This window comes from Arthrobotrys flagrans, assembly GCF_004000055.1.
Source record: "Arthrobotrys flagrans strain CBS H-5679 chromosome Unknown unitig_15, whole genome shotgun sequence".
Lineage (NCBI taxonomy): Eukaryota > Fungi > Ascomycota > Orbiliomycetes > Orbiliales > Orbiliaceae > Arthrobotrys > Arthrobotrys flagrans.
In genome coordinates, this window is record NW_027137545.1 from 386,602 (window position 1) to 410,489 (window position 23,888).

Sequence of the window (23,888 nt, forward strand, 5' to 3'; positions counted from 1 at the left end):
GGATCGAAAAAATGAAATCAAAGGAAGAAACCTTCAAGTTCGGCACAGAAGAGGAAATGCAGAAGAACTTAAGTATACAATCCAGAATATTGGTTAGAACGCCTGGAGCACAATTTATGAAAGAGAGAGCCCTTTACACACCATCGGGGCAGAATGTCGAGGGAACGGTCATTCCATCGAGTTAATGCTTTTTTCCCTTCGGTATCGCATCTCCACACTCCGAGTCCTAGTTGTGGGTAGATGCCGGTACCCGAAGATCGATATTTTGGAGGTGGATTGTGAGGTGGATGTTATTATTAAGTGCCATGAGGTGGCCATGTGGGGTGGGGTAATTTGGAAGAGGAACCTCACGGGGAGAATGATGTTGTGATGCTGTAAATGCTGTTACTGAAGGTTGATAGATCAGGTTAATAATATCTCCTGGTAAAGACCAGCATATCTTTCTTACAGCTGTATTCTTAGAAGCAGTAGACCTTAACAAAAGGTGAATCAACCCCCCTTGAAGTCAGTGATCCCCCTGAATGTGAGAGGACACTCATAGACAGTAGTACTCTAGGCATCATAGCAAAGCTTCTATAGCCAATACAAGGAAACTGCTTTTAACACATTCTACAAACAGCATAGATTGATAACGAGTACAACCCCCTCAAATATAATTGTCCACCATGGATTCTTTCTACTCTCAAGAAATGCTTATATCTCCTAGAAGTACATTTCATCCAGCTATGGCAATCGTATAGTCACGATTTCAGAGTAAACAACGGGATTGTTTAACTGATAACAGTCGATGCCACGATCCTGACAGCCTGCATGTTCACAGCACAGCCACACCTCCCTCCACCAGTTAATATCACCGTGACCACAAGTCCAGTCCAGTCCACTACCACCGACCCACCAACCTTCACAAACAATTCATTAATCAATTGCAACGTCATCCTCACCATCTCATCCTTCCAATAATCACCATCATCTCAAAAAATGACATCCAGTAAGTCCATTGTATCCTCACTTCAATCCCATGCTAATTATGGTAGTCCCCACAACCCCCACCCGCCACGATGCCACCAGCCCACTACCCACCCAATCCCCCCTCTCCGACCTCTCACCATCCACCCCCAACTACCCCTCCACGACCCCTCTAAAAACCTCTCTCCACAACCTCCACCTCTCTACACTGCCACCAGCACCACCATTACCCCCCTCCCACGCCATCAAAACCGTCTTCTTCACCCCTTCCCTCCTAAAATACATCCTATCATACATCTACGACGCCCCCTCCGACTACCAAAAAGGTTCTTACTTAATCCCATTCGAACAAAACCACGAAACTTACTCCCTCGGCCACCTGTACGATCTCCAATGGGTTTGTCGATATTGGCAGGATGCAATATATTCATTACACATACTGCCGTTCACAAACCCCTTTGTGGCGGAGGGTGGTGACACCCACCGTCTTCATATCCCATTCCTAACCTGGCTTGGATCAAAAATGAAAGAAAAAGCCGAAAATCCGACGGTTCCCCGCACCGACTTTTCAAACCTTTCAGAAATGGTGAATGAAGCATTAACACCCGTCGACGGCTTCTCACCAACAGACTTCATCAGCGACCCCCCAGTCTCCAAAATCTACTTGGGGATGCAAGCAGACTTCCACCCCCGTTTCACAGAAATCTACCAAAAAAATCCCGATCCCAAAAAGCGAAAAGCAATCTGCTGCCCCATCGGTCCCCTTCTCAACACCCTCGAATTCAGCTGCAAACTCCGCGACCGCCAAAAAGCAGATAGAATAATGGAAGACGCGTTCATAATCACAAACCCCACCGGCGTCACAATCACCGACGTAACATCCCACATCCTGGGCATCCTATCCGGTTACTACCGCATAAAGCACAGCTACATGCTCTGGATGGTCGAAATCGGCTTCCCAGCCGGTCAAAAAGAGATCCTAAAAAGAGAACCGAACCTTTTAAAACGAATGCAACAAACACTCTTCGAAACCTGCAACCGATCCGCTAGAATCTTCCTCGTTGATTCAAGACTAGAAGTAAAGAACGAATACAGAATTGACTACAAACCTTTGGAGGAATTCGATCCATTCTACGATCCAACGAGGAAAAAGAAAAAGGAGGATGAACCGGAGGTGGGGAGGTTGTGGATGGGGAGGGGGGAGGTGGAGATGGATGGAGAGGAGGAGGGAAGTGAGTATGAGGAAGAAGTGGAGCAATATGTTCGTAAAGGGGGGAAGAGGGGGGCGAAGAAAGGGAAGAGACCTGTCAAGACGGAGGGTGACTATATCGACGATAGCGAGGAGGGTAGCTATGGGAAATGGAGGTGAAATAGGCGAGGATGAAGTGGATACATGATAGACGAGCATTCTAGACATTGATCATGGTACAATACTACTACTTGGTTTCATCGAGGTTAATATCAAACACTCACAGTTCCACTCTCTCCACCCAGCAAGCCCTATTCCCTATTTATCCTCATAGTTCCTATCGGAAATCAGTCGAAATCAACCATCCTCCCATTTCCTCCCTCTTCCTATTCGTCACCTGGCAAAGTGTATACTCCTCCTCACGCTTCTTATAACTCCCCTCCACTACCCCAAACTGCATAGAAATCCCAAACTCTCCTTCCCTTCCAACCCATACAGCACCTTTAAAGCATCAACCATCATCTCTAATACAAAATTTGCCTTAATCCCGTGATCATCGTGGAGGGTTACTTTATCCCCCTTCCATTTTACTCGATCACTTAGGTTAAACGAGTTTTTGTAGGAATCCCATAAAGTGTTTAGCTCGGTGCTAGATAGGATTATAGAGAAGCATATAGATACGGAAGTGACGGCTGGTTGGGTGAGGTACATCCATGGTAGTTTGGTTGTACGGTTTGTAAAGGTTTGAAAGTCTTCGAAACCTCGCTTTCTACCGGTGAGTCTACGTTCCATGACATCCATCTCCATATTTTCCAACACCCAGTATCTGAATGAGAGGTTTATTTCCCGTTTTCGTGATGCTAAGTCATTAGTATTTGGTTTTGGGGGGTTAACGTAGAGACTTGGATTTCGAAAAGTAAGCGTTTGGAGTGTTGGAGAGGTGGTGATAGTTAACTGCCAGGTTTTAGAGACGCAGCGGAGGGAGAGGATGGAGAGCGAAGGCTTGGTGGTTGTAGAGGCAAGGGCGTGGTAGGTTTGGATGAGGATTTGTTCGAGGAGTTCGGGGAGGAGGAGGATGCGAGTTGCTGGGGTTGCCATTTTTGGAACCCCTTTATTGGTTTGGTTTGGGAGGGCGAGGTGGGGATGATGTGGTCTGCTTGGTGAAGAGGAGGAAATGGGCTATAGAGAGGTACAGGGTGTGCTGCGAGGGCCCGGGTAGGTCTTGTTATTTCTGGAAAGGACAAGTTGTTAAAGTGAAAGAGACAAATAGGGAGGCCGATAGTTGAAGCTATCGCGAATCCCTTTTTATTGCTATTGAAGTTGTGAAGTGTCGATGTCGATGATTATTTACATGAGGGTGGCTTGTTTAGATAGTGGGAAGCAGGATCACGTGACGACGTCACATGACGTATGAAGCCTGTTGGGCCAGGTGCAAAAATGCAACAGGGTGGATGTGTTGATATGATGTTAGGCCTCGGCTATACTTGGCGATACTTGGCGGAGGCACGGGGACCACCGGGTCTCCCTCGATGGAGAAAGAAGTGTCTTTGGTTCCGTACGGCATAGAGGATGTATCAATAACATCCCATCTGGGATAATTTGGGCTCAGTATTGATGCCGCAGTTATTTTCAATACCTTTAATGAAATATGGAGTCCTAATAGGTTGCCGAATAACTTAGCTTGGACTATAAGGGACCGGCCATGATACCCCTAGCTTGTGAATTCCGATGCGCGATCTCCTTTTGCGCAGGCCATGCATAGATACCCCATTCCCGAACCCCATGCGATCGTAAAGTCGGACTATAATTCTATGCAAATAAATGTACCTAAACAACCCTTCCTTTGAAACGACATCGCACGGGCAAGCTTAAAACCCATTCACAACCACAGCCTCACATCCACGCCGCTAGTTTCACTCCCAACCCCCCCTGCCCAGTTAGCGCCCTGTTACTCCCAAACATCTACCTTTCCTAGCCCAAAAATACCCAACAGCGAATCCAACATGCCACCGTCGCCGACAACACCGACAGGTCGATGGTGTACTCTACCTTTTAATTGGCCGTAGCACTCCCATTTTTAATTGGAAATGGTAAGTGTAACTGTTCTATTCATACTGCCCTGAGCCTCGCCGCTGCCTATTCTGTACCCTGTTTTGTGGGAAAGGGTTATTGAAGTGATTGGGATTTGTAGGGATTAGAGCTTGCGCCTCCGCAACATTGGTCGGGGATGAAACGTAAAGCATGTTGGATTTATCTTGCGTGCCCCTGTGAACATAAAATCAGAGCTCGGTTCACTGGTTGAGAGAGGGCATATATACCCCCGCTCTTCCACCGTCAAGATTTGGGAAGTTCAGGAATTTTCTAGTCCTTCTTTATATCCCGGCTCTATAGGATAATATTTTCACGTTACAACCTTTTTTAAATCGTAGATATAAAGATTCAAGCATCGATAGTCAAATTCACCCCTATACATACTATCCTTTCCTTAACCATAACCCCCCATCCACATTCTTTCCTAACCCTACTTACAAAACAATGCACTCCTCCAACCTCCTCTCGATCTTCCTCCTCGCCGTAACCGCTCTGGCAGCGGACCTACCAGCACCTGCCCATCCTCCTCAACGCCACGGCGCAAAGAAGTATACACTCGCCAAACGACAGGGCTCGGGAAATAGCATCGGGATCGGAAGTTCATGTTATGCGATCACGGGGAATCCGGATGATGTTATTTGTGAGATTGCGGGGGAGAATGTATCTTGCGCGCCGGTTTGTTGTGAGAGGAATGGGGTTTTTGGTTTGTTCTTTTGCTTTCTTTTTCTTTGTTTGTGGTTTAGATACTGATAAGGTGGTGGTGTAGTCGATGGATGTCCCGCTGGGGATAAATGTGTCTTTGAAAGTGGAACGTTGAAGTGCTGTCCTATGTAGGTATCATAACCCGCCACTACAGCAGTAACTAGCTAACTCCCAAACGAGCGGTAAAAACTGCGGCCCACGCCCAACCGCCTGTGCAAACTTCGGTGTCGCTTCTACCAGAAGCGGACAGGCAGTTTGGTAAGCCGCTTCTCTCATAATTCTCACCAGTACATTCGAACCATAACTGACAGAAGAAACTACCAGCCCCTCCGCAACTCCAACCTGCGCCACCCGCGAAGAAGGTGGCATCGTATGTACAGGCGAAGGCCTCGCCGTGGGTACAACCACCTCTCCGACCCCCTCAGCCTTCATCCTCCGTCCAACCATTCCGTTTCCAGACCCCACTGAAGCCGTTCCAACCTCCGAACCCTCCATCACTTCTTCCACCGGTGACGATGATGATAATACTACGACGATGATGGGGACTGAAACTGGGATGGAGATTGAAGCTACTTCTGTTGTGGTTTCGGCATCTCGTGGTGGGGGTATGCCGTCTGGCACTTTGAATTTGCCGGAGTCGGCCATGCCGACTGATGAGGGGGGGCTGTGGGTGGAAGTGCGCAGGAGAGTTCGGCAAGTGAGGTGGTTTGTGATAATGTGGTTGGGGTAGTTGTTGCTGTTGTGGCTGCGCTTGGGCTGTTCCTTTAAGCCTTTCACTCCACTATTTCTGATTATTTCTCATATCCGGTTAGTAATTAGTTAGATTCGTATGTTCATGTTCTGTTGCGCTTGAAGATTTAGTTTTGGTCGTCTTTATTTGATGTCGATATTATTCACATTTTTCGTTTTCTCAGTCTATTGTATTGTAAATTAACTTGCCGCCGTTGGTTCCATTTCATTACATTTACGTCTAGGTATAGATAGTTCAATTTTATTGATAATTATAATACCAGGCGAGGTTGGTATTCGTAAATAGGCACGCTGCCCCGCGACAATGACAGTCTCGACGCTCGAACGGATCCCCAAAATTTTGCACTGTACCGGTAATATAATTCACAGTCCACATGTAAACCATGGGGCGTCGATAATACACTTACTTTTATATCCGGTGACCGGGGATATCTAAGAAGTTAACAATATGGAAATCCGGGGGAACGGTGTACAGTCGCTTAATTTAGGGTGTATGTAGTTTCGGTTTCGGAATTCTGATCTTGAACCACGCGTAATGATATACTAAAACCGTCATATGCTGGGCCGGAAGATATACCGTTCCCCAATACATGGCCTAGGCTATATTGTGTGACAGTCCCGACAGCTTGCAATCTTGATGTAAATTCTAAGATTTCAGCCTCTCGAAGGTGATAAATGTAGAAGCGCCATCGAATAAGATTGATAGCGAACCAGTAAAAATCACAAAATTCCTAGGAGGCTATTCCTTCGAAGCTCTGAATGTTAATTCATCCATACCTCTATCTACATACTTGAATACCAATAGCATAGCTCCGACCAAAGCTAAAAACACAATCCAACCGCAAAAATGAATAGCAACCCCGCAGACGACCAACCCCCCGAAGACATCCCAAACATCCCTAGCATCTCACCCGCAGTACCTCTCGTAGCCGCCATCTCAAATGCAAATGCTCTACAAATCTCACTTCTGGGCCAAATGCCAAATGAGGTCCTTGAGAACATTTTGAACAGAGTAGGACAGCCAAGTATCGGTGCGTTTGGTCTCGCAGCTAGTTGGTGTCAGGCTCATGCGGACGAGATGTTTTATAGAAGTATAGAGCTTACACCGGTGACTCTTATTTGGTTGGCGTTGAATTCTCAGCATATCCCGAAGATACGGTATGTTTTTGCCTCAGACGTACATGATTCTTATAGGCGAATTTTAACAAAACATGCTGTGGAATATAGAGAAATAAAAATAGACTGCCGCATGGTAGGCATCATGAACATCAACACCATCAACTTCATCGCCAACGTTCCAAACCTCCGCATTCTATCCTTCCACTCCGTAAACGCAAGGCTACACGCCAGAGTCCTCTACTACATCCTCAAATTCACCCCTCCATCCCCCAACCTCCGCAGGATCGAAATAAGCATCGGACACAACCTCAGCCCCCAAGGACCGGACCGAATCAGGGGAAACGATGATCCAGTGTGGGATGAACTCGAAATGAACACTCACCCGAACCTTAAAGAGTTATCATACGACTTCGGACCCATGGCGCCAGTAATAACCCGAATGGACGGAGTAGTCTACAGCACCTTCGCACACCATAGACATCAAATGAAAGTATTGGAGATAAAAACCATACAACTCAGACGACATACACAGCACGTCAGGGATTCTCTAAAACATTTTATTTTCAGATGTGCAGAGGAAGAAGTGAATCCCGCGGCGATTGCGACTCCGGAACTCCTTGAAACGATTGAAACGTTCCAGCAGAATTATATTGATTGTTTTGCCAGTGATACTTTGGAGGTTTTTAGGCTTTATAGTGAAACGAGGAAAGCCGTGACGCAGGAACGGGAGATTAATCTGGATGAGGTTTGTAGGATTTTTCCTAACCTTAAAGAATTGGACTATGTGACGAGAGTCAGTTGGAGTGCTAACGTAAGTTCCCAATCCCATCTCCCAATCTTGTTGACTCATCGATTAAATTATGCACAATATCTCTCGTTTACCATCTATAACGCCACTGACATATCATAACCCGACAATAGCTCCGCGCAACCCGTCTCGACCCCGAAAGACGCCTGCGCAAACTAACAAGCTTCGTCCACCCAGGCGCCACCCAGACACGAACGGAATGGGGCCACCCCGCCCGCTACATCACCGACTCAACATTACAGGCCTCCGGTCCCATTGTAACCGCTCCGAGGTCCGTTATGGACCACCTAACCCGTTACTGGTTCCCGAATATCCACAATTACGGATGGTATTACCGTGATTCGACCTCAGCTCTGAATGTGGCTGGCGGAACCGTAAAGCATAGAATAAGGATTGAGTATCTTAGAAGCGTTTGGTTTGTGCTTCATCGGAATTGGTCGGGTTTTGTATCGATGCTTGCGTTGTACGCGCCCCGTGGGACGTATAAAATGCATTGGTTTGGGCCGGGCTCGGTTACACTCGTAATCTAAGATAACTTCAGATACTCCGAAAAGATCTGCTAGGGCAAGTATAGTTGAGGGGTCTAGTTGAAACTGGCGTATCGTCAAGGCGCTCTAGGAGTAGCTAGATTTTTCAGAGAGAAAAGCTATAGATATAGAGTAAATCGAAAATCCAACGATAAATGGAATCTATTGGAGGGCTAGTACACCGAATAGAATGTTTATACCCATCTGCTGCGATACTAAGGACTTCGAACTACCTTTCGGCTCTATTGCGTTGCTAGTGTTGCATTTCAGCTACTCCACGAAAATCCGTCGACGGCCGAGAATCGCCATGGCCAGCCACGGTTCTCGATCCTCAACTTAACAAGCCCGTAATCTGGCTAATATCAATCCACCAGCTCGGAATAACTGCGGAACTCGCTTCCAAAACATCTAGCTCCATCTCACCATCATTTTCAAACCTTCTCCCATCCGAAGCTAAACAGTTAAAACTCGTTCCCGAACATAGGTAGCTCTGTCTATTTATCCGTAAGGCCTGCAAGGGTACATCCTTGTCCAGCGCCGGCTAAATAGCTGGGCTAAACGGAGACGTCACGCAGCTCAGCAGTGCTGGAATTATCCGAAGTCCCGACTTTGCGGGGTGTGGTGGGATGAGCTAGAGCCTCTTAAGCTCCTCGGAATTATGGCGAACGGGGCACTCGAGAGGCTATATAAGACTCGACTGTCGCCCCGTGAAAAATCAATAGAAAAAGAATTACATCCTCATCATTCGGCAGCTATATATCATCCAACTATTAGTATTTGACAATATACACAGGATTCTGCAAAATGTCCGGCGCATCCTCCCACCTCAAACCCCTCGTCACCCACATCTACACCGCCGACCCATCGGCCCACGTCTTCAACAACCGCGTCTACATCTACCCCTCCCACGACCGGGAGACAGACATCGAAGACAATGACAACGGCGACCAATACGACATGGTAGACTACCACGTTTTCTCGATGGACACCATTGGCAGCGAAGTAACCGACCACGGCGTCGTTCTCAAACAAGAAGACATCCCATGGGTTTCCAAACAACTATGGGCGCCTGACGCTGCCTACAATAACGGGAAATACTACCTCTACTTCCCGGCTCGTGATAAGGAAGGTGTTTTCCGTATCGGTGTTGCCGTTGGGGATAAGCCCGAGGGGCCGTTTGTACCTGATCCGGAACCTATCCCGGAGAGTTATAGTATCGATCCGGCTTGTCTTGTCGATGATGACGGACAAGCGTACCTCTACTTCGGTGGATTATGGGGTGGTCAGCTCCAGTGCTGGCAAACAGGGGAGTATAAGGCGGAGGCATACACGGACATGGAACCAAAGGGCACCGTTCCAGCTATCCGACCACGGGTCGCAAAACTGAGCGACGACATGCGCAGCTTCGTCGGCGGGATCCAAGAAGCTGCTATTGTCGACGACAAAGGGGAATTGATCATTGCCGATGATCACGATAGAAGATTCTTTGAGGCTGCTTGGGTGCATAAGTATAATGGAAAATACTATTTTTCGTACTCGACCGGTGATACTCATTACCTTTGTTACGCTATCGGAGATAGTCCTTTAGGGCCTTTTACGTATGCTGGAAGGATCCTGGAGCCGGTTGAGGGGTGGACTACGCATCATTCAATTGCTGAGGTTCATGGGAAATGGTATTTGTTCCATCATGATACCAGCTTGTCGGGGAAGAATCACTTGAGGTGTGTGAAGGTTCGAGAGTTGGTTTATGATGCTGAGGGAAAGCTTCATTTGGCGGATTAGTTGGAGGTTGTATACAGTGTCCGTATATAGTGGGTGCGCCTGGACTCGAGGCTAGGTTCTTAACTGCCAGGATGCTAGAGTCTTTCTTGCTTTCAGTTAGTACATCTGTGCATATCTACTAAATGAATGTTAACAAGATTGAATCAACTTGTCTTTCCAAGTCTTGCCCATCCCATATCTACCAGCTCTAATTGCCAGCGCAGTTGGTAAGACATCATTTCATCTAGACGTTTTGTTCGGTTGTAGACTACGCCGATATTTTGGGAAGTTCGAAAGAGGGTTGTAGGGTGTAATGTTGGATTTTGACCAACTATGGCGGTGGAATATCTCCTCCGCTTGTCGGCACTGATGGCGGTACTGATTTAATTTCCATCTTTCGAGGGCTTCTATACATTCTTCCATCAGCACTCGCCACATATATTTACTCCTCCATACCACGGAATCAAGTTGGGGTTTCTAAACTAAAAAGAAAGTACTTTTAATTTCGGGCAACAGTAAATTAAATGTCATTATAAAAGAATGTAAATTTATTCTGGGATTCCAGGTTCCCGATGCTAATAAAAGTATGTAAAACTCCGAAAAGAAAAGTTCCTTGGGAACGCCGTATTATGTACAAGGTGCAGAAGTAATGTCAAAAGTCCAGCCGAATTAGGAAATCAAAACGCCGATGTAGATGCTATGTACCAGTTGACTCCAAAACAAAGGAAACAGGCGAATGAGTGAAAATGAGTGAAAAAGAAAGTAAATGAAAGTAAAAACTCCAATCGCTATGAGTGTTGCTTTAAAAAAAAAAAAAAAAAGAATGTTGATTCCTGCGTCTTTATGCCCACATGATTCTACCATCGACCAAAACCCTTGGTTGAGCGGGAAGCATGAACTTCTCTTTTCCGAGGAAAGAGTACATCCTATTCCTCTTTCCAACGCTCTTATCCCTCCTCATCGATCCGGACCTAGATCGGTCCCTAAGCGCACCGTTCCCATCTCTGAAGTACCTTCCCCTGCAATCTTCAGGACGGTTGTAGGGTCTTGTAACATCGCTCTTTTCGGCCAATTTCCAACCTTCTTCTTCCTCAACACGCTTCTTGGAAACGATATCGACTCTGCAGCCGGCCCAGCTACCTTTCTCGAATCGTTCCTTAGAGAAAGTATCTTCTGGGGCGCAGCTGATTGCATCCAACAACACTTCAGCTTCATGTAGGATCTCAACCATGGGTGTTTCTTCACCTTCCTTGAATTCGCCGACGTCGACAACAGTGCTTCTGATCTTATCGGTGTAGAAGCGGATATATTCCCTCCTGTCGATATTGCGAAGAACGTACTCCTCGCCCGCAATGAACAAGTTTTCGTATTCCTTGTCTCTGAGGGCTGCGGATACGAATCTTCGGATGATCTGGGGGATATGCATATCATGTGCGATCCCGTGAAGGACGAGACGCTTATCGGGGAAAGAAGCAAGGTAAAGAGTTTCGTTTGATCGGAGGGCTGGGGTGATTATTGTTGCATCGGTGGTCTTATCAAGGTATTGAGCTTCAACCGCAGTAGCAGTAGGAGTTGGATTGCTTGGGTCGGCACGGACAAGGGCCTTTCCGGACCAACATCCGATGTTCTGGAGTGGGCAGACAATGTTTTGCATTCGTTCTATCGACTTGTTGAATAGATCACGACTTGTGATGGCGAGGCAGAGGGAGTCGTAGTCGGAAAGGTATTCTGTGATCATGGTGTGAACCGAGGATGGAAGAGTTGTCAGGCTTGGTTTAGCTTCGGTCCGTCTATCCTTTCGGACGGGAACAGGCTTGACGATAATGGCGCTGTCGGCAGGGTTAAGAAGGTATTGGACTAGTTCTTCGATTACCCTGCGCTGCGGGGTTGTTGTGCTAGTTTGGACCGAGTATTGTGGCCATAGGAGGGCTTGGTCGTTTTCTAAGCAGACGATCTTGGAATGTACTACATTCTCCTGGAATATATTCCTCACTGGGGACTTCTGTCTTGGGGCGTGGAAGAACATTGTCAAAATGTTGATGTGTTGAGGAGTGTGGTAGTTCTTAAAAGGGTAAAGCGAAGGGGATGTGGATTCTTCGGTGGAGACTTGATCTCACAAGTGGAACCTGGTGAGGAAGAGGTGGAAAGAACTGGGTAGACGAAGCCGTGGGCAGGATCTTATATATCTTCTCCACCATCGTTTTGCATATAATTTCTGAGATGAGTGGAAAGGGGACTAAAATTAGCAAAAATTGAGATTTTCATGTTTCGAGTTTTGAGAGAGGTTTCCCCCGTTCGCTTGCGCTTGTCATCGTTCTGGCAGACATGGTTGCTGTCTCATGGTGAACAATAACTCATCGATCTTTTTTTTCATTTGAGCATGAGTAGAATAGGGCCGGGGAACCCGCATGCTGACGGCAGGGCCAACAACGTCAGCCTTGGACCGCCTAGCTTGCACCCCCTCAATTTTTTGGTGTGCGCGTGGTAGCCATGGTGGTCATGGTGAACCCGGAAATTGTTTTGAAATGTTTGCGAGATGGGGCTAATCTTGTTTTAGATTAGACCGATCCCTTGAAAGGTCGAAAGTGTGAGGCATGACTGCGGAACAGCCAATTAGGGAGCTGGAAGATTGCCGCACTAATGCAAGGTACGGCCTGTGGCAGTGCTCACAAAGGGTCTTTTTCGTTGTCGCAGGAATTTTTGCTGACGGCATTGTCAGGGCATTGAGAGAGGCGAGGCCGCAAGGTTATGGGTCATTGAAACTTGACAGCTTGGCTTTGATCGAAAATAAAAAGGCCTTTCGGATTTTTCTGGGGAATATTGCGGCGGCAGCTATGAATGCAGGTCATGTCATGCTCGTACGGCCGTATTGTTCCCGACCTCGCAGCTGGTTTCAAGTCCCTTTTTTCCTTTCTTGATTCCCGCTTTGTGGGCTTTGCTTGTTTCCGTTCCTGCATATCTCGACAACCGATGTCTACGATCGATTGCTAAGCCGGTCGGTGTCGTCTGACCGACGGCGAGAATTGTGCCCGGGTCTTGCAAAATTTCTGGTTCAACTGCGCGTGTGCGACATTTTGGAATTTACGTAACTGCCGTTGGTGCTACCGCAGCTCTCAACCGGTGAGGAAGCTAGTGGTTTCTCTTTTTGACTTGAATGCTCTGCATCCTCTGAACGGCGAGCTCAAGATTTCTAGGCCCACATGGCGACATCGGATGGTCATCTGCGTATATACTCGAAAATAGCTACAGTGTCGAGGATTCAGGACGTTAGGGAGTTCGGTGTTTCACAACCGCTATTTTGGGATCGCCCAATACAAGATAGATAGACAACTAGTCGATAGTAAAGACATAAGCTAAGGTGTCAACTCACTGATAGCCTCAATTTCAGGACTCACTGACGCGATAGGAATAATCGTGGCCAATAAGCAAGTCCTCTTGACGCCTCGGATAGGTCGGATCCTTGCAGCTTGCAGCTTCGCGAGAGCACAAGTGCAAGCGAACCCGAGCGAGAGGCCCAGGAGCTTATCACGACACCGGACGGGTTTCAAGCTGGGATGCTTGGATTCTTTGTTTTTTCTTCGCGACTTGTCGTTCTCGAGGAGGAGCGGGTAGGAGGATGTTCGAAACGGGTGACGGCCGTAGGAGGTAAGGCAGCAGCTGAAGTCGGGCCTACATCTCGTAACCGGCGTATCTTACGTATCGTTTGGTCCGATTGCGATAGCATACTGCAGATATTGCAGCGTAGATGTAGCTATTTTTGTGTTTCGGGTGTTGATATCGAGATATTGTGAGATCTTAGCCTACAGAACAACAAGCAGTTGCTAGCAAAATTCTCCGTTGAAACTGGATTACAGCACATAAACTGCCCCATATAAAAGAAAAGACGAATACGATTCGTCTGATACCATCTATTGAGGTCTATGCCATGTATGCCACGATATCGCCCGGTGCGGGGCATTCATATGTGTAACTGAAGGTGCGCAGGAGTCGTCCTCGTGATCCCAATATCTCGTCGAAATGACCACATCGGGATGTGGGTCCCAGCCACCAACCCCATAATCAGCCTTCCGGATTTTGAAGCTAAATATACGAAGTTCGCGATAGATGGCAACGATACATGAGTATTGCAGGCCAATATTTGAACGATAAGTGCGAACATCTGCGGTTGTGGGGCCATGTGGAGCCGTCTGGTCAGGATTTGTATGTAGAAAACGTGACATTTCATGAAAACTCAGGGAACGCCATATCTTCAAAAACTCATACCGCCACGCGCCACCGATAAAATATTGTCGGAATTAGTTTACCAAGCTATTATTGAGTCTCAACTCTCATATCGCAGCGTCAGAATTCAAAATTTCCAATATTCATCGAGATACGGATGGATTAAAATACCTACTTTGGAAAAAAATGTGTTGAAAAATGTGTTGTGGTAAGAGGAGTTTGGAAGGTCAAAATAGTCGTGTGAACTGCTCTATGGATTACATAAGGGATATTTTGCAATAGGATGGGATAGTTGTGCTGAGCTGGCCGGTGGTGAGGAACTATGGAGAGCCAGAACGCAGTGAGACATTTTCATGCATAACGTTGTATCACTTTGAAGCATTGCTGCCTATTCATCTTGGCATTTTCCTCAACTTCTACGGCTCAAGCTCTGTAGAATATTCGAGTATGCAAAGATCTCCTTCACCCATGGTGGAAGTCATTGTCATCTTTTGGACCGAAGTTCCAAGTGGGCAGGTTGGCGGCAATATCATGCAATGTTTTTGCGTTGGGCGGTATATTTCCAACCGTTGCAATATTCCTTGGCAGTCTACGACTCTTGTGTATTCTACTATTCACGGCGAAGGCATAATATTTGGGTAATTAATGTTATAACGGCGAATAAATGGCATTGATACCGGAGATTTAGAGGCCATATAATGTGATAATGCTAAATGATATGCTATCGATATGTCCGAAGTGGAAGATCCCTCCAGATACCAGAATACAGCTGCGGAGTATTCTCGAGCTTTGAATGCCTCGGCTTAACACATATAGTTTCCTCAAGCCAAACTCCCAGACCTGGCCACTAAAATAAAGAATCTAGATTAATTCATGCAATTACGAATAGTGAAAAAACACCCAAGCTTCCATTTCCAAGAGCTCGGTTGCATTGAAAACAAACGCCCCAAAATTCCAGATTGGGTGTGGTGACACGAATAACGAGATCTGATTGGCTCTTCCCGATTAGGTAAATTGTCTCGATTTGGTAAGCTAATCCGCCGATGCGGCACCGAAGTTTCATGCGCAAGGTGGCTATGGAGTTTCATGAGCTCGAACTTGTTAGCGTGAGAGTTGGAGTTTTCTTTGTGATTCTCCTGCGAAGGACGGAATGTTGGACTTGAGAAGGCATACCTTGCCGCTGACTCGATCGTTCTAAGAAAGAAAGAAGGGTTCCTTGGTTTCTTTCATTCGGGACTTTGCGGCAGAAGAGCTGTGGGTGGACAACACGGAAAATGCAACAATAAGGTAGCAAAACTTCACCACTTCTCTCTCTGTGACAATGTTGTGAAAGAAACGTGAGACAGCCAATGGAGATGAAGGTGACTGCCACCAACATTCATTACGGAAGAGGGAAGCTAGATTTTGTGGAATGTTCGTGGCAATCTCATTATCAGATGGAGGTTAACAGATCACCCTACGTATACCTATAGTTTTGCGGCCACCTCGAGAGCTATCGAGATAGTATCGACACATTCACGAGAACGAAAGGACATCACCAAAGTTTAGAAAACCTTCAGCTCAAGGCCGATTGCATTGAGCTCCCGGGGCTCTTTCCCTTCCTCAACCATATTCGAAAGTCAAATACCTGCAGCTTCAAGATGTCGAAGGCCACTACAAGCCAAAACAATGCGACGGCCCCACGGCCTCCAGCTCCCCCCTCACCGAAAGCACTTCCCAAGCCAGATTTGCCACCGGAACTAACCCCATTTTTGGAAAGAAAAGGAAATATCGAGGCAGGGATGTTTGTTAATATCGATACGGAGGAGGTATGTCTTCTTTCGTGGAGTATGAGGTCTGTTAGAGCTGTGGACGCTGATCAATTAAGTAGACTATGATATACCCCCTGCAAACGAATCAACGATTTCCAGACTTATTCGCCCTTCGGAAAGAGCAATGGGCGATCAGAAAGGCTTTCGTAGAAATGATGTTGGATCGAGAGTTAAGGTGAGGGAAGATGAAAGGGTTGCCCACCTTTATAAAGTAAAAACTCCTTGTTAACTGAAGCCCGGCTTGGTAGTGAACGCTACAAGATATCGAGACTTCACAACCAGATTACAAGGTCCCTAAAGGAGGATCCAGACGCAATTGGTAGGCTATCATGGCTACCAAGCGGTGTCCTATTCCGCATATTCAATCAACTGGATCCGTTGAGCCTTTTGGCGCTGGCAGTGACGAGTACGCGGTTTTTGAAATCGACCGCCCTTCATGTCAGAGACGTTATACTGCCACCGCATGTTGGATCGTGGGCAGGGAATAGGGTGCAATATGTCCGTAAGTATACCAATACTCCACCAATACGGCTTTGATAAACCCCGGACATCCTTAATAATCAGGATTTTATAGACTTGATCGTAGATAGCAGTCTCCACATCCAAAGAAGGGGTCGCACAACATCCTACATCGAGAACCACGTCAATTACCAACGCTGGACCAAAGAAAATCGGATAATCGAACCGCCTCGTAGTTTTTACCTCACCCTAGATTATAAAAGATCACGTCAAGCCGAAAAGCTCCTTGCGAGAGTTATGGAGCACGTGGAACGATTCCCTGCGAGATTAGCTGCGGTCAGAGAGTTCGTCAATGAAATACGATACAGCGATGAGTTCTGGCTTTCTTTCCACCGGGAAAAGAAGTATTGGCTTCACAAGACGGATAATCACGCACTTGATTCCGGAGAGATCACGATATTTGATCTACACAAATGGACATCTCCGAACGGACCTTCAAGGATGGATGAAGATAGTTTGCCGAGTTCGGTTTTTCGGCGCAGTATGTATTTTTTGGGGGATAAAAGTTTCTTTTCGAAATCGGATTGGGCAGGGGAGGCATGGAGGATTGTGCCGTGTGAGGATAATCAAGATGATATTCTCGAGCTGGCACCCCTTCAGCGAGGAGAAAGAAGGCAGAGGATGATTGAAGACATCTTCCTGAGAGACGAAGGTGGGAGGCTATCTAAAATACCAAGGGAGGGGACTGGTAGGTTCTATTTCAACACGCCATTCAGGAATCCGCTTTACAATGCTAACGCCGATTCGGTGATGAAGACTTAGTCCTCGCTTACCGCTCTAATCCGGATTCTAGAAGGAAATTTGCACAAAGCAAGCAGTGCATGAAGAAAGCCCTGGGTGCACGAAGGTTATTCATGCTATTGGCTCTCTGCTGGGCTATAAAAGCCGGCGTCTTCCCGGAACTGTGGTATTTTATCACCCTTGGTTTGTGGCTTTTGACAGGGAAAGAAATCGAGGGAGGTATTGTCTCGTAATGCGAGGGAGGCGTGCAAACCCCATCCCTTAATCCGTTTTATAGAAAGTCCAGTCTTGAGGCTGGAAGCCCATTGTGTGGCAGAGAAATGAGGCAGCGCTCGATTTTGGAACTGAAGGAAAGATAAATATATTGAAGTCAAGGATAGTATGGCGAGTAGAATATAAAGAGTATAGGGAAAATCGAAATGGAAAATAGATAAAGTTGGCCTGGATATACTAGAAGTCTCTTGAAGTCCTCAGGATGAAGTAGATGTCCTTGATATAGCTAGTGATAGTTTTTCTACGTACCCACTAACTAGGTAATTGACCTACGTATGTGTTCCTCATAGTGATAAAAAATTACTGTCAACTCTCCTGGCCTTCTACTACTTCGCCACCGTCGCCACCATCAACAATATCATCATCACCACCATCACTACCATCACCATTATCACCTCCTCTTCAATAAAAACGCCGCAAAAACCGTCAGAGGAGAGCGTGAGCGTTCATCATGGTTTGCCCGGAGCCCGACTCCTGGGATACGTCCCCCGCGTCCTTTACACCCCCTCCGACTCCTCCATCACCACAACCTCCTAGCCCTGGACCAACTCCCAACGTCTTCGCACCCGCCGCTCGGAGCTTACCTTCCAGAATCCCACAATGGGATATCCAGCAGATAAATCCAAATTTTGCCGAAACCTCCTCCTTTTCCTTCACCTCACCTCCCAAAGACAACCCTCCTCTAGGACCAAAACCATCTCAACCATATCGAACCCCTTTCTATCAAAAACCGATCTTTCAAAACCGCGCGAAGATGAGTGGAAAAGCCTTTGACTCAAATACCGGTATTGAAAGAATCCAGCAGATCCTTAGCACCACCCTCATGAGTCAAAACTACGCGACTCCCTTCTATCATCAGCAAGTCTGCACGCAACCTACCTCTCGAACCTACACCTTCGACGATGCCGATGAAGATGGCATCGTTCACATCGCCATCGATGCCGAGCAACGGCTCAAGGATGTCATGGAATCCTGCAATAGTTGCGAAACCCTTGGTGACAAAATGTCAAAGATCGTTCATGGTCAATGCGTTGAGCTCTTCCGAATTCGCTGTGATGAAGGAGAGAACGGCGAACGACAAATCCAGGGGCTAGAACTTGACCTCCGTCGAATAAAGAGACCTGAAGTTAGACAGGTAATAAGTGACTCTCAATCCGCTCGTATGAAGCTGCTGGAGGCTCGTATGAGGGGCACAGACAGTTCGATGCCACTAGCGGAAGAGGATAACCTTTGGGTCGAGGACGACGGAGAGGAAGACCTTGGGGGCATCAAGCTGCTCCAGGGTATTAAAAGCATTGCAGATAAGTACCAAGATCAAGAGGACGAGAAACGAAGACGTCTCGGCCCCGACGAAGAGGTTTCCATCAAGTCCGGAATTAAGACTGGCGAGGAGGCTAAAGCCAGAGAATCAAAGAATTTAGAAAAGGTATGATAATCCCCTGGGAAGGATTGAGTAAGCTTAATGGCTAATGAGCTTACAGAAAGACGGCAAATTTCGTGCTCTATCCTTGGCTGCTAAGGCGATTTCACTCATTCAACCTCGTAACCGCACCTCCAAGCAAGGCTCATCTATCCAGATGATGCCACAGCCAAAGGTGAGTATCAACTACTCCAAGCTAAGCTAAAACTATAATCTAAGAATGAATATAGAAATCAAAGAAGAACAGAAAGAAAAAGAACAAGGAGAAGAAAGAGGACGACAAAGCGGTGGAGATTACTAGAGTCCTCACCCCGATCCAGTCGATAACCGTCTATGACGCCCCGACCGAAGGGGATCTTTCCTTGCACAACCCTCAAACTGCATGGGCACAACGACAAGGCGATGAACTTACCATTACGCAAAGGAATGAACAACTGCCATCAGGTCCCCAAAATATCCTCTCAGTCAACAGTGGGAATGTCATTTCTGGCTTAATGTATGGCAATCGCGTTGACAATGAAAGAGAAAAATATCGCAACATCTATTCTGTTCAGCCGCCTTGCGAAATGCCTCTCGAAAGACCCCGAACTAATGTTTTCGTCCTCTATTCTACTGAGGATGAGCAACCTAGTCAACGCCACCGACCTGATATCTTTGCTGCGCCAGTAAACGAAAATGTGGCGCCGATGCCAATTATGGGCTCCGTCAAGCTAATTGGACCTAATGACGTAATTGACAGCAAAGAGGTAGTCATTTCGGGTCTTCAGGATACCATCGGCGCACAAGAAGGTGAAGATAGCGAAGGGAGGGGTACCTTAGTGAACCAGTACAATGTCCCACGTACCCATGAAGAGATGGACAATGAAGTCGCGGTTGCAATGGAGGTGCTCAAATTGGAAGATGGCAGCGCTAGCAATCTCGATCTCGAGGCGACCCTGGATGTTTTGAGAAACAAAGAAAGAGTGTCCGCCGAGATTAAGTGTTTATCGGAAGTCCAAGAAAGAGCAAGGGGACAGGACCGTGAAGTCGATCGATTGCTAGCAGAGAGCAATATCCCTGCAATCAAATACAAGGCCACAGAGCCGGGACAACAGTTCTCTTTGTCTTGGATTCTAGATGACCTTGTAGAAGTTGGAGCACAGAATGCGCCAAGTTTTGAACCTAAGTCTCCAGAGCAAGCGAGCTACGGTCAAATTGCCTCTGTTCTTTTGTATATGCCCTTAGAAGGTTGTCAACAACCTACACAGCAACGGAAAAAGGAATGGCTAGGCTCTATTGCCTCGCTTTCAACATCGACTACGTCGACGGGAGGGAGTGAGTCCGATCCAGGCGAGAAGCTTAGTCCGATAGGTACCCCTTATCCAGATGGCTACGTCCCGCTATTCAAGTTCGCGCAGGAAACTGAAAACCCCACCATGGCTGAGGGTGCTAAAACTCCTTTGCCGAATGCGCCTATGTCAACTTTACGATATCCTCCCGGCTTCGAACCAAAGGCGAATACCGATATCTTACCAGACGGCTCTCTCGCCCCTCTCGCACATCTTGGGGCCAGCGCAAACCCCAGCACTGTTAAACCCCTTTTAGAAAGACTAAGAGACGAATTCGACAAGCTCGACATATCAATCACGAGAGAAGGCGGAAAGAAGCAAAAGATCAAGCCGGGAATAGTAAAAAAAGAATGGACAGGTGAATTGCAGGATGTTTTCGAAACTTCATACTCTCTAAGAAGGAGACATGTGGGTGAAGTTGAAGGGACCATCGTTGAAATATGTGACAGCGATTCAGACGTGTCCGTACTTAGTACATCGGACGAAATCCAGCCGACTCTTGCTCTAGTCCCAGATGCGGATACCCCTGCCGAGACTCATATCGATATCAAACCGGAGGCTTTCAATGTTCCGACAACGGACTTTACTGTAGAAAGCAATATGGTTATCGATATAGAGGCCCCAAAGTCTACTGTCGTCGAGTCTCTAGGACGCGAGCGTGGACTAGGCGAGCGATCTAAGACACCTAAGTACTCTGAGACGGGAAGACAAGATATATATGCAGAACTGCCGTTTCCTGATACTCCTTTCAAAAGCAGAACCAACTTTGCTAATGCTGACTACACCCCCAAACCGACACCAGCACCTAAGAAGGAACCCAAACCGGAACCCCCTAAGATTACGGAGGAACAGCAATACCAGATCGCGGTAGCTAAATTATCTCAATTACCAGGATTTGTACAAACGATTACTGTCAAAAAGGACGTTGCCGAAAAGGATATTGTTGAAAAGGACGTTGCCAAAAAAGATGCTGTCGAGAAAGATTCTGTCAAAGAGGATTCATCTCCAATTGTCAAAAATGAATCTGAGGATGAATCTGAAGAAGAGACGGAGGAAGAGAAAACAAGGAGGCGTGCTTTAAAAGGAAAGGCTGTTGATCGTGATACTTGGCTGGGCTTCGACTGCAGATTCTTTGAGTTACCCTTCGAGCTCAGGTCTCCGTCTCCACACTATCCACTTAAGCCAACGATGCTTCAAGATGACATCGCGTTTGCCCGGGCTATCCACGAAGCCCTTGTGGAGGCTGAAAGAGAATTCGTAATTGAAAAGCAACAGGAATTGGCTGCCCAGGTCATGGCCTCGGAAACAGAACTTTCAGATGTTGTTGGCTCCGAAATCGAACCACAAGAGGCTTCTCCGGAGAAGACGGAGCCGATGGAAAGCGTTACCGATGCATCAGGAGGAGAGCTCCAAACTGCCAACCAAAGTAACTCCAAACAGGACTCAGCAGTAGTAAAATTAGCAGAATCAACCGACAACATCACATTACGTGATACGACTGACCTCTCTCCCTCAGCAATTGACGAAGATGAGGATGATCCATTTGGTCCCGCGGCAGAACGAGCCCAGAAGGAAGTTAAAAAGGCAAAGTTACAGAGCGGCATAGCCAAGGCCGAGTACGTTCGACCTAAAGGGACAATCTGGACACCTCAAAAAATCAAGAGTGTAAAACAACGACAATCAGTTCACAACCGTTCGCAATCAACTATTCCACAATCTCGATTTACATCTAATATGGCAAACATTTCCACATCTTCAATGGACAGCGTTGTTACCGTTGTACCCCTTACGCCAGAGCAACTTCTTCAAAGCCCTGCCGAAATCTACCGCGCAAAACAGATGGCGCAGATGATAGAAGAAACCGAATCTAAATTAGCTCTTGTCAGGGAAGCTGTGGCCGAGGGTTTAAAAAAGTATGAGACCCCTCGTCGTATTAAATTTGATAAGATGGTCAGAGACGCCGAAAAGAAAATAGAGGCGGAAAAGAGAAAGGAAGTCGCTAGGAGAGCTCGACAAAAGCCTACCCCTCGTCAACTACCAACCCCTCCAAAACAGCACCCCCAACCTGATATTTCCTCCTCTTCTACAACACCCCGTCGAATACGACCTGGTATGCCAAACGCCGAAATCGACCAAACCGTAGAAAATAACGAAGACCGGAGCGATCTTATTAACAGCAGTCCCAGTCCTGCACCGCGAAAGCAACAAATGATAACGAAACCTCAACTTGGACCTCTCAAACCCTTAAAATCCATCCTCGAACGACGAGGCCCCGTTGAAACTAGTACTCAAGAATCTGAAGAAGCCAAAGAGGCCCAAAAGCCTGCCGACGACCTTGGAACACAAACCCCTACCGAAACACAAAAAACTCCTAACATTTCCAAAGTCGAAGAATCCTCACTAGAACTAAAAGACCCAAAAACTCCCGACCCGCTAAATACAATTGTTGATAACCTTGAACTGTCCTCAATCAAATCCACTCCTAAGTCTGCCCCACCTCTGCCACCTCGCCCGCCATACTGTAGTGGCCGAAAGGCACACCTTTCGCTCACCATCGTCAGACAATATAAGGCTATGATCAATACTTTATGCCCACCAGCATGGCAAATGCTCGACATGTTTTTCGCGAATCTATCTAGACCCGATGCGGAATATCGGAATTGGGATGAACTCGTTGCGCTAGTATTCTGGAACTGCGAGCGCCTCACTAAGAAAAAAATGTCGGATATGCCAGGGGATGGTATTTTAAGGGTGGTAGTTGATTATGTTACATTTATGCTCGGGGAGATGGAGAAGGATAAAGATTAATGGGGGTTTTATTATAACGTCTTTGTTCTATTTCTTTTCATTAGCATATCTACATAAGTGAAGTCCAGAGAACTATTAGAATGAGCAATCGAACGTACTTAAGTATATTATTGTGTGGCGGTTAAACGATTTAGATGTACCATACTCTAGGTGGTGAAGTTGAAGTACCGTCAGTCCCTACGTTAGTTAAGATTGTGGAGGCGTGCATAGTTATACCGTCACCGTCCTCAAATAATTCATATCACAAAAATGACTTCAAGATACGAAGTAGCAAGTTACCCACGCCATGCCGCCAACCACATTGTTTTCCCAAGTTCGACCAGGTTCAAAATATCTAATTGCCTACCTAGACCTAGGTCCTTCCACATCTGTGAAGAAAGCCAAATTCACAATGTCCAACACGGTAATATCATGGATTTGTGGTCAAACTTCAATAACAGAGAGGAACCACCTGGAAGTTTTCCCAAGCTCTAGAATATCGCCGCTCTTTCCATAAGTTGACTCTAGCTGTTATTAAAGCGTGGCTATAATCCCACAAAAGACCTGTCGACATTATAACTGCCCGTTCTTATGGGAAAAGCGGTCACATTCCTGCATCTCGTTTTCAAAGAAGCTGGTTATTTCAAAAAACTCAGGCCTGCAAGATCTCTTTCTTTCTTATTTTAAAGTACCCATCTTCTCACGCGCATAGCGCGTCAAAGTCCATCGACATCACGAAAGAAGCCTATACTCTAGGCTACCTCTATATTCACATCTTGCCTGAAGATATACTATCTATATTCACCATCCCAACATTCCTAGTCCGATAATACGATATTGTCAATAAAGAATATGTATATGGATCGTAAAAGACC

The 23,888-nt window shown here is 46.7% G+C and overlaps 8 protein-coding genes across 8 annotated transcripts; 6 read left to right on the forward strand and 2 right to left on the reverse strand.

Moving 5' to 3' along the window:
- Positions 1–1,027: 1,027 nt before the first annotated feature.
- Positions 1,028–2,335, forward strand: DFL_000095 (uncharacterized protein; the record flags this gene model as incomplete). Its single annotated transcript, XM_067639396.1, has 1 exon — positions 1,028–2,335. One exon carries the CDS (start codon positions 1,028–1,030, stop codon positions 2,333–2,335), a length of 1,308 nt encoding a protein of 435 aa, XP_067494617.1.
- Positions 2,336–2,599: 264 nt separating this feature from the next.
- DFL_000096 (uncharacterized protein) lies at positions 2,600–3,253 on the reverse strand (the record flags this gene model as incomplete). The annotated part of the gene is made up of 1 exon (XM_067639511.1): positions 2,600–3,253. The coding sequence occupies one exon, from the start codon at positions 3,251–3,253 to the stop codon at positions 2,600–2,602; it is 654 nt and encodes a 217-aa protein (XP_067494618.1).
- A 1,437-nt stretch (positions 3,254–4,690) lies between these two features.
- Positions 4,691–5,678, forward strand: DFL_000097 (uncharacterized protein; the record flags this gene model as incomplete). The annotated part of the gene is made up of 3 exons (XM_067639626.1): positions 4,691–4,949; positions 5,013–5,076; positions 5,273–5,678. The coding sequence occupies 3 exons, from the start codon at positions 4,691–4,693 to the stop codon at positions 5,676–5,678; spliced, it is 729 nt and encodes a 242-aa protein (XP_067494619.1).
- An 867-nt stretch (positions 5,679–6,545) lies between these two features.
- DFL_000098 (uncharacterized protein) lies at positions 6,546–8,155 on the forward strand (the record flags this gene model as incomplete). Its single annotated transcript, XM_067639739.1, has 3 exons — positions 6,546–6,856; positions 6,926–7,628; positions 7,739–8,155. 3 exons carry the CDS (start codon positions 6,546–6,548, stop codon positions 8,153–8,155), a joined length of 1,431 nt encoding a protein of 476 aa, XP_067494620.1.
- An 801-nt stretch (positions 8,156–8,956) lies between these two features.
- On the forward strand, positions 8,957–9,934 carry DFL_000099 (uncharacterized protein; the record flags this gene model as incomplete). The annotated part of the gene is made up of 1 exon (XM_067639853.1): positions 8,957–9,934. One exon carries the CDS (start codon positions 8,957–8,959, stop codon positions 9,932–9,934), a length of 978 nt encoding a protein of 325 aa, XP_067494621.1.
- An 820-nt stretch (positions 9,935–10,754) lies between these two features.
- DFL_000100 (uncharacterized protein) lies at positions 10,755–11,939 on the reverse strand (the record flags this gene model as incomplete). Its single annotated transcript, XM_067629552.1, has 1 exon — positions 10,755–11,939. One exon carries the CDS (start codon positions 11,937–11,939, stop codon positions 10,755–10,757), a length of 1,185 nt encoding a protein of 394 aa, XP_067494622.1.
- Positions 11,940–15,774: 3,835 nt separating this feature from the next.
- On the forward strand, positions 15,775–17,438 carry DFL_000101 (uncharacterized protein; the record flags this gene model as incomplete). Its single annotated transcript, XM_067629563.1, has 6 exons — positions 15,775–15,942; positions 16,005–16,120; positions 16,194–16,447; positions 16,520–16,945; positions 16,997–17,152; positions 17,221–17,438. 6 exons carry the CDS (start codon positions 15,775–15,777, stop codon positions 17,436–17,438), a joined length of 1,338 nt encoding a protein of 445 aa, XP_067494623.1.
- Positions 17,439–17,929: 491 nt separating this feature from the next.
- On the forward strand, positions 17,930–23,034 carry DFL_000102 (uncharacterized protein; the record flags this gene model as incomplete). The annotated part of the gene is made up of 3 exons (XM_067629574.1): positions 17,930–18,904; positions 18,960–19,073; positions 19,129–23,034. 3 exons carry the CDS (start codon positions 17,930–17,932, stop codon positions 23,032–23,034), a joined length of 4,995 nt encoding a protein of 1,664 aa, XP_067494624.1.
- Positions 23,035–23,888: the final 854 nt, after the last annotated feature.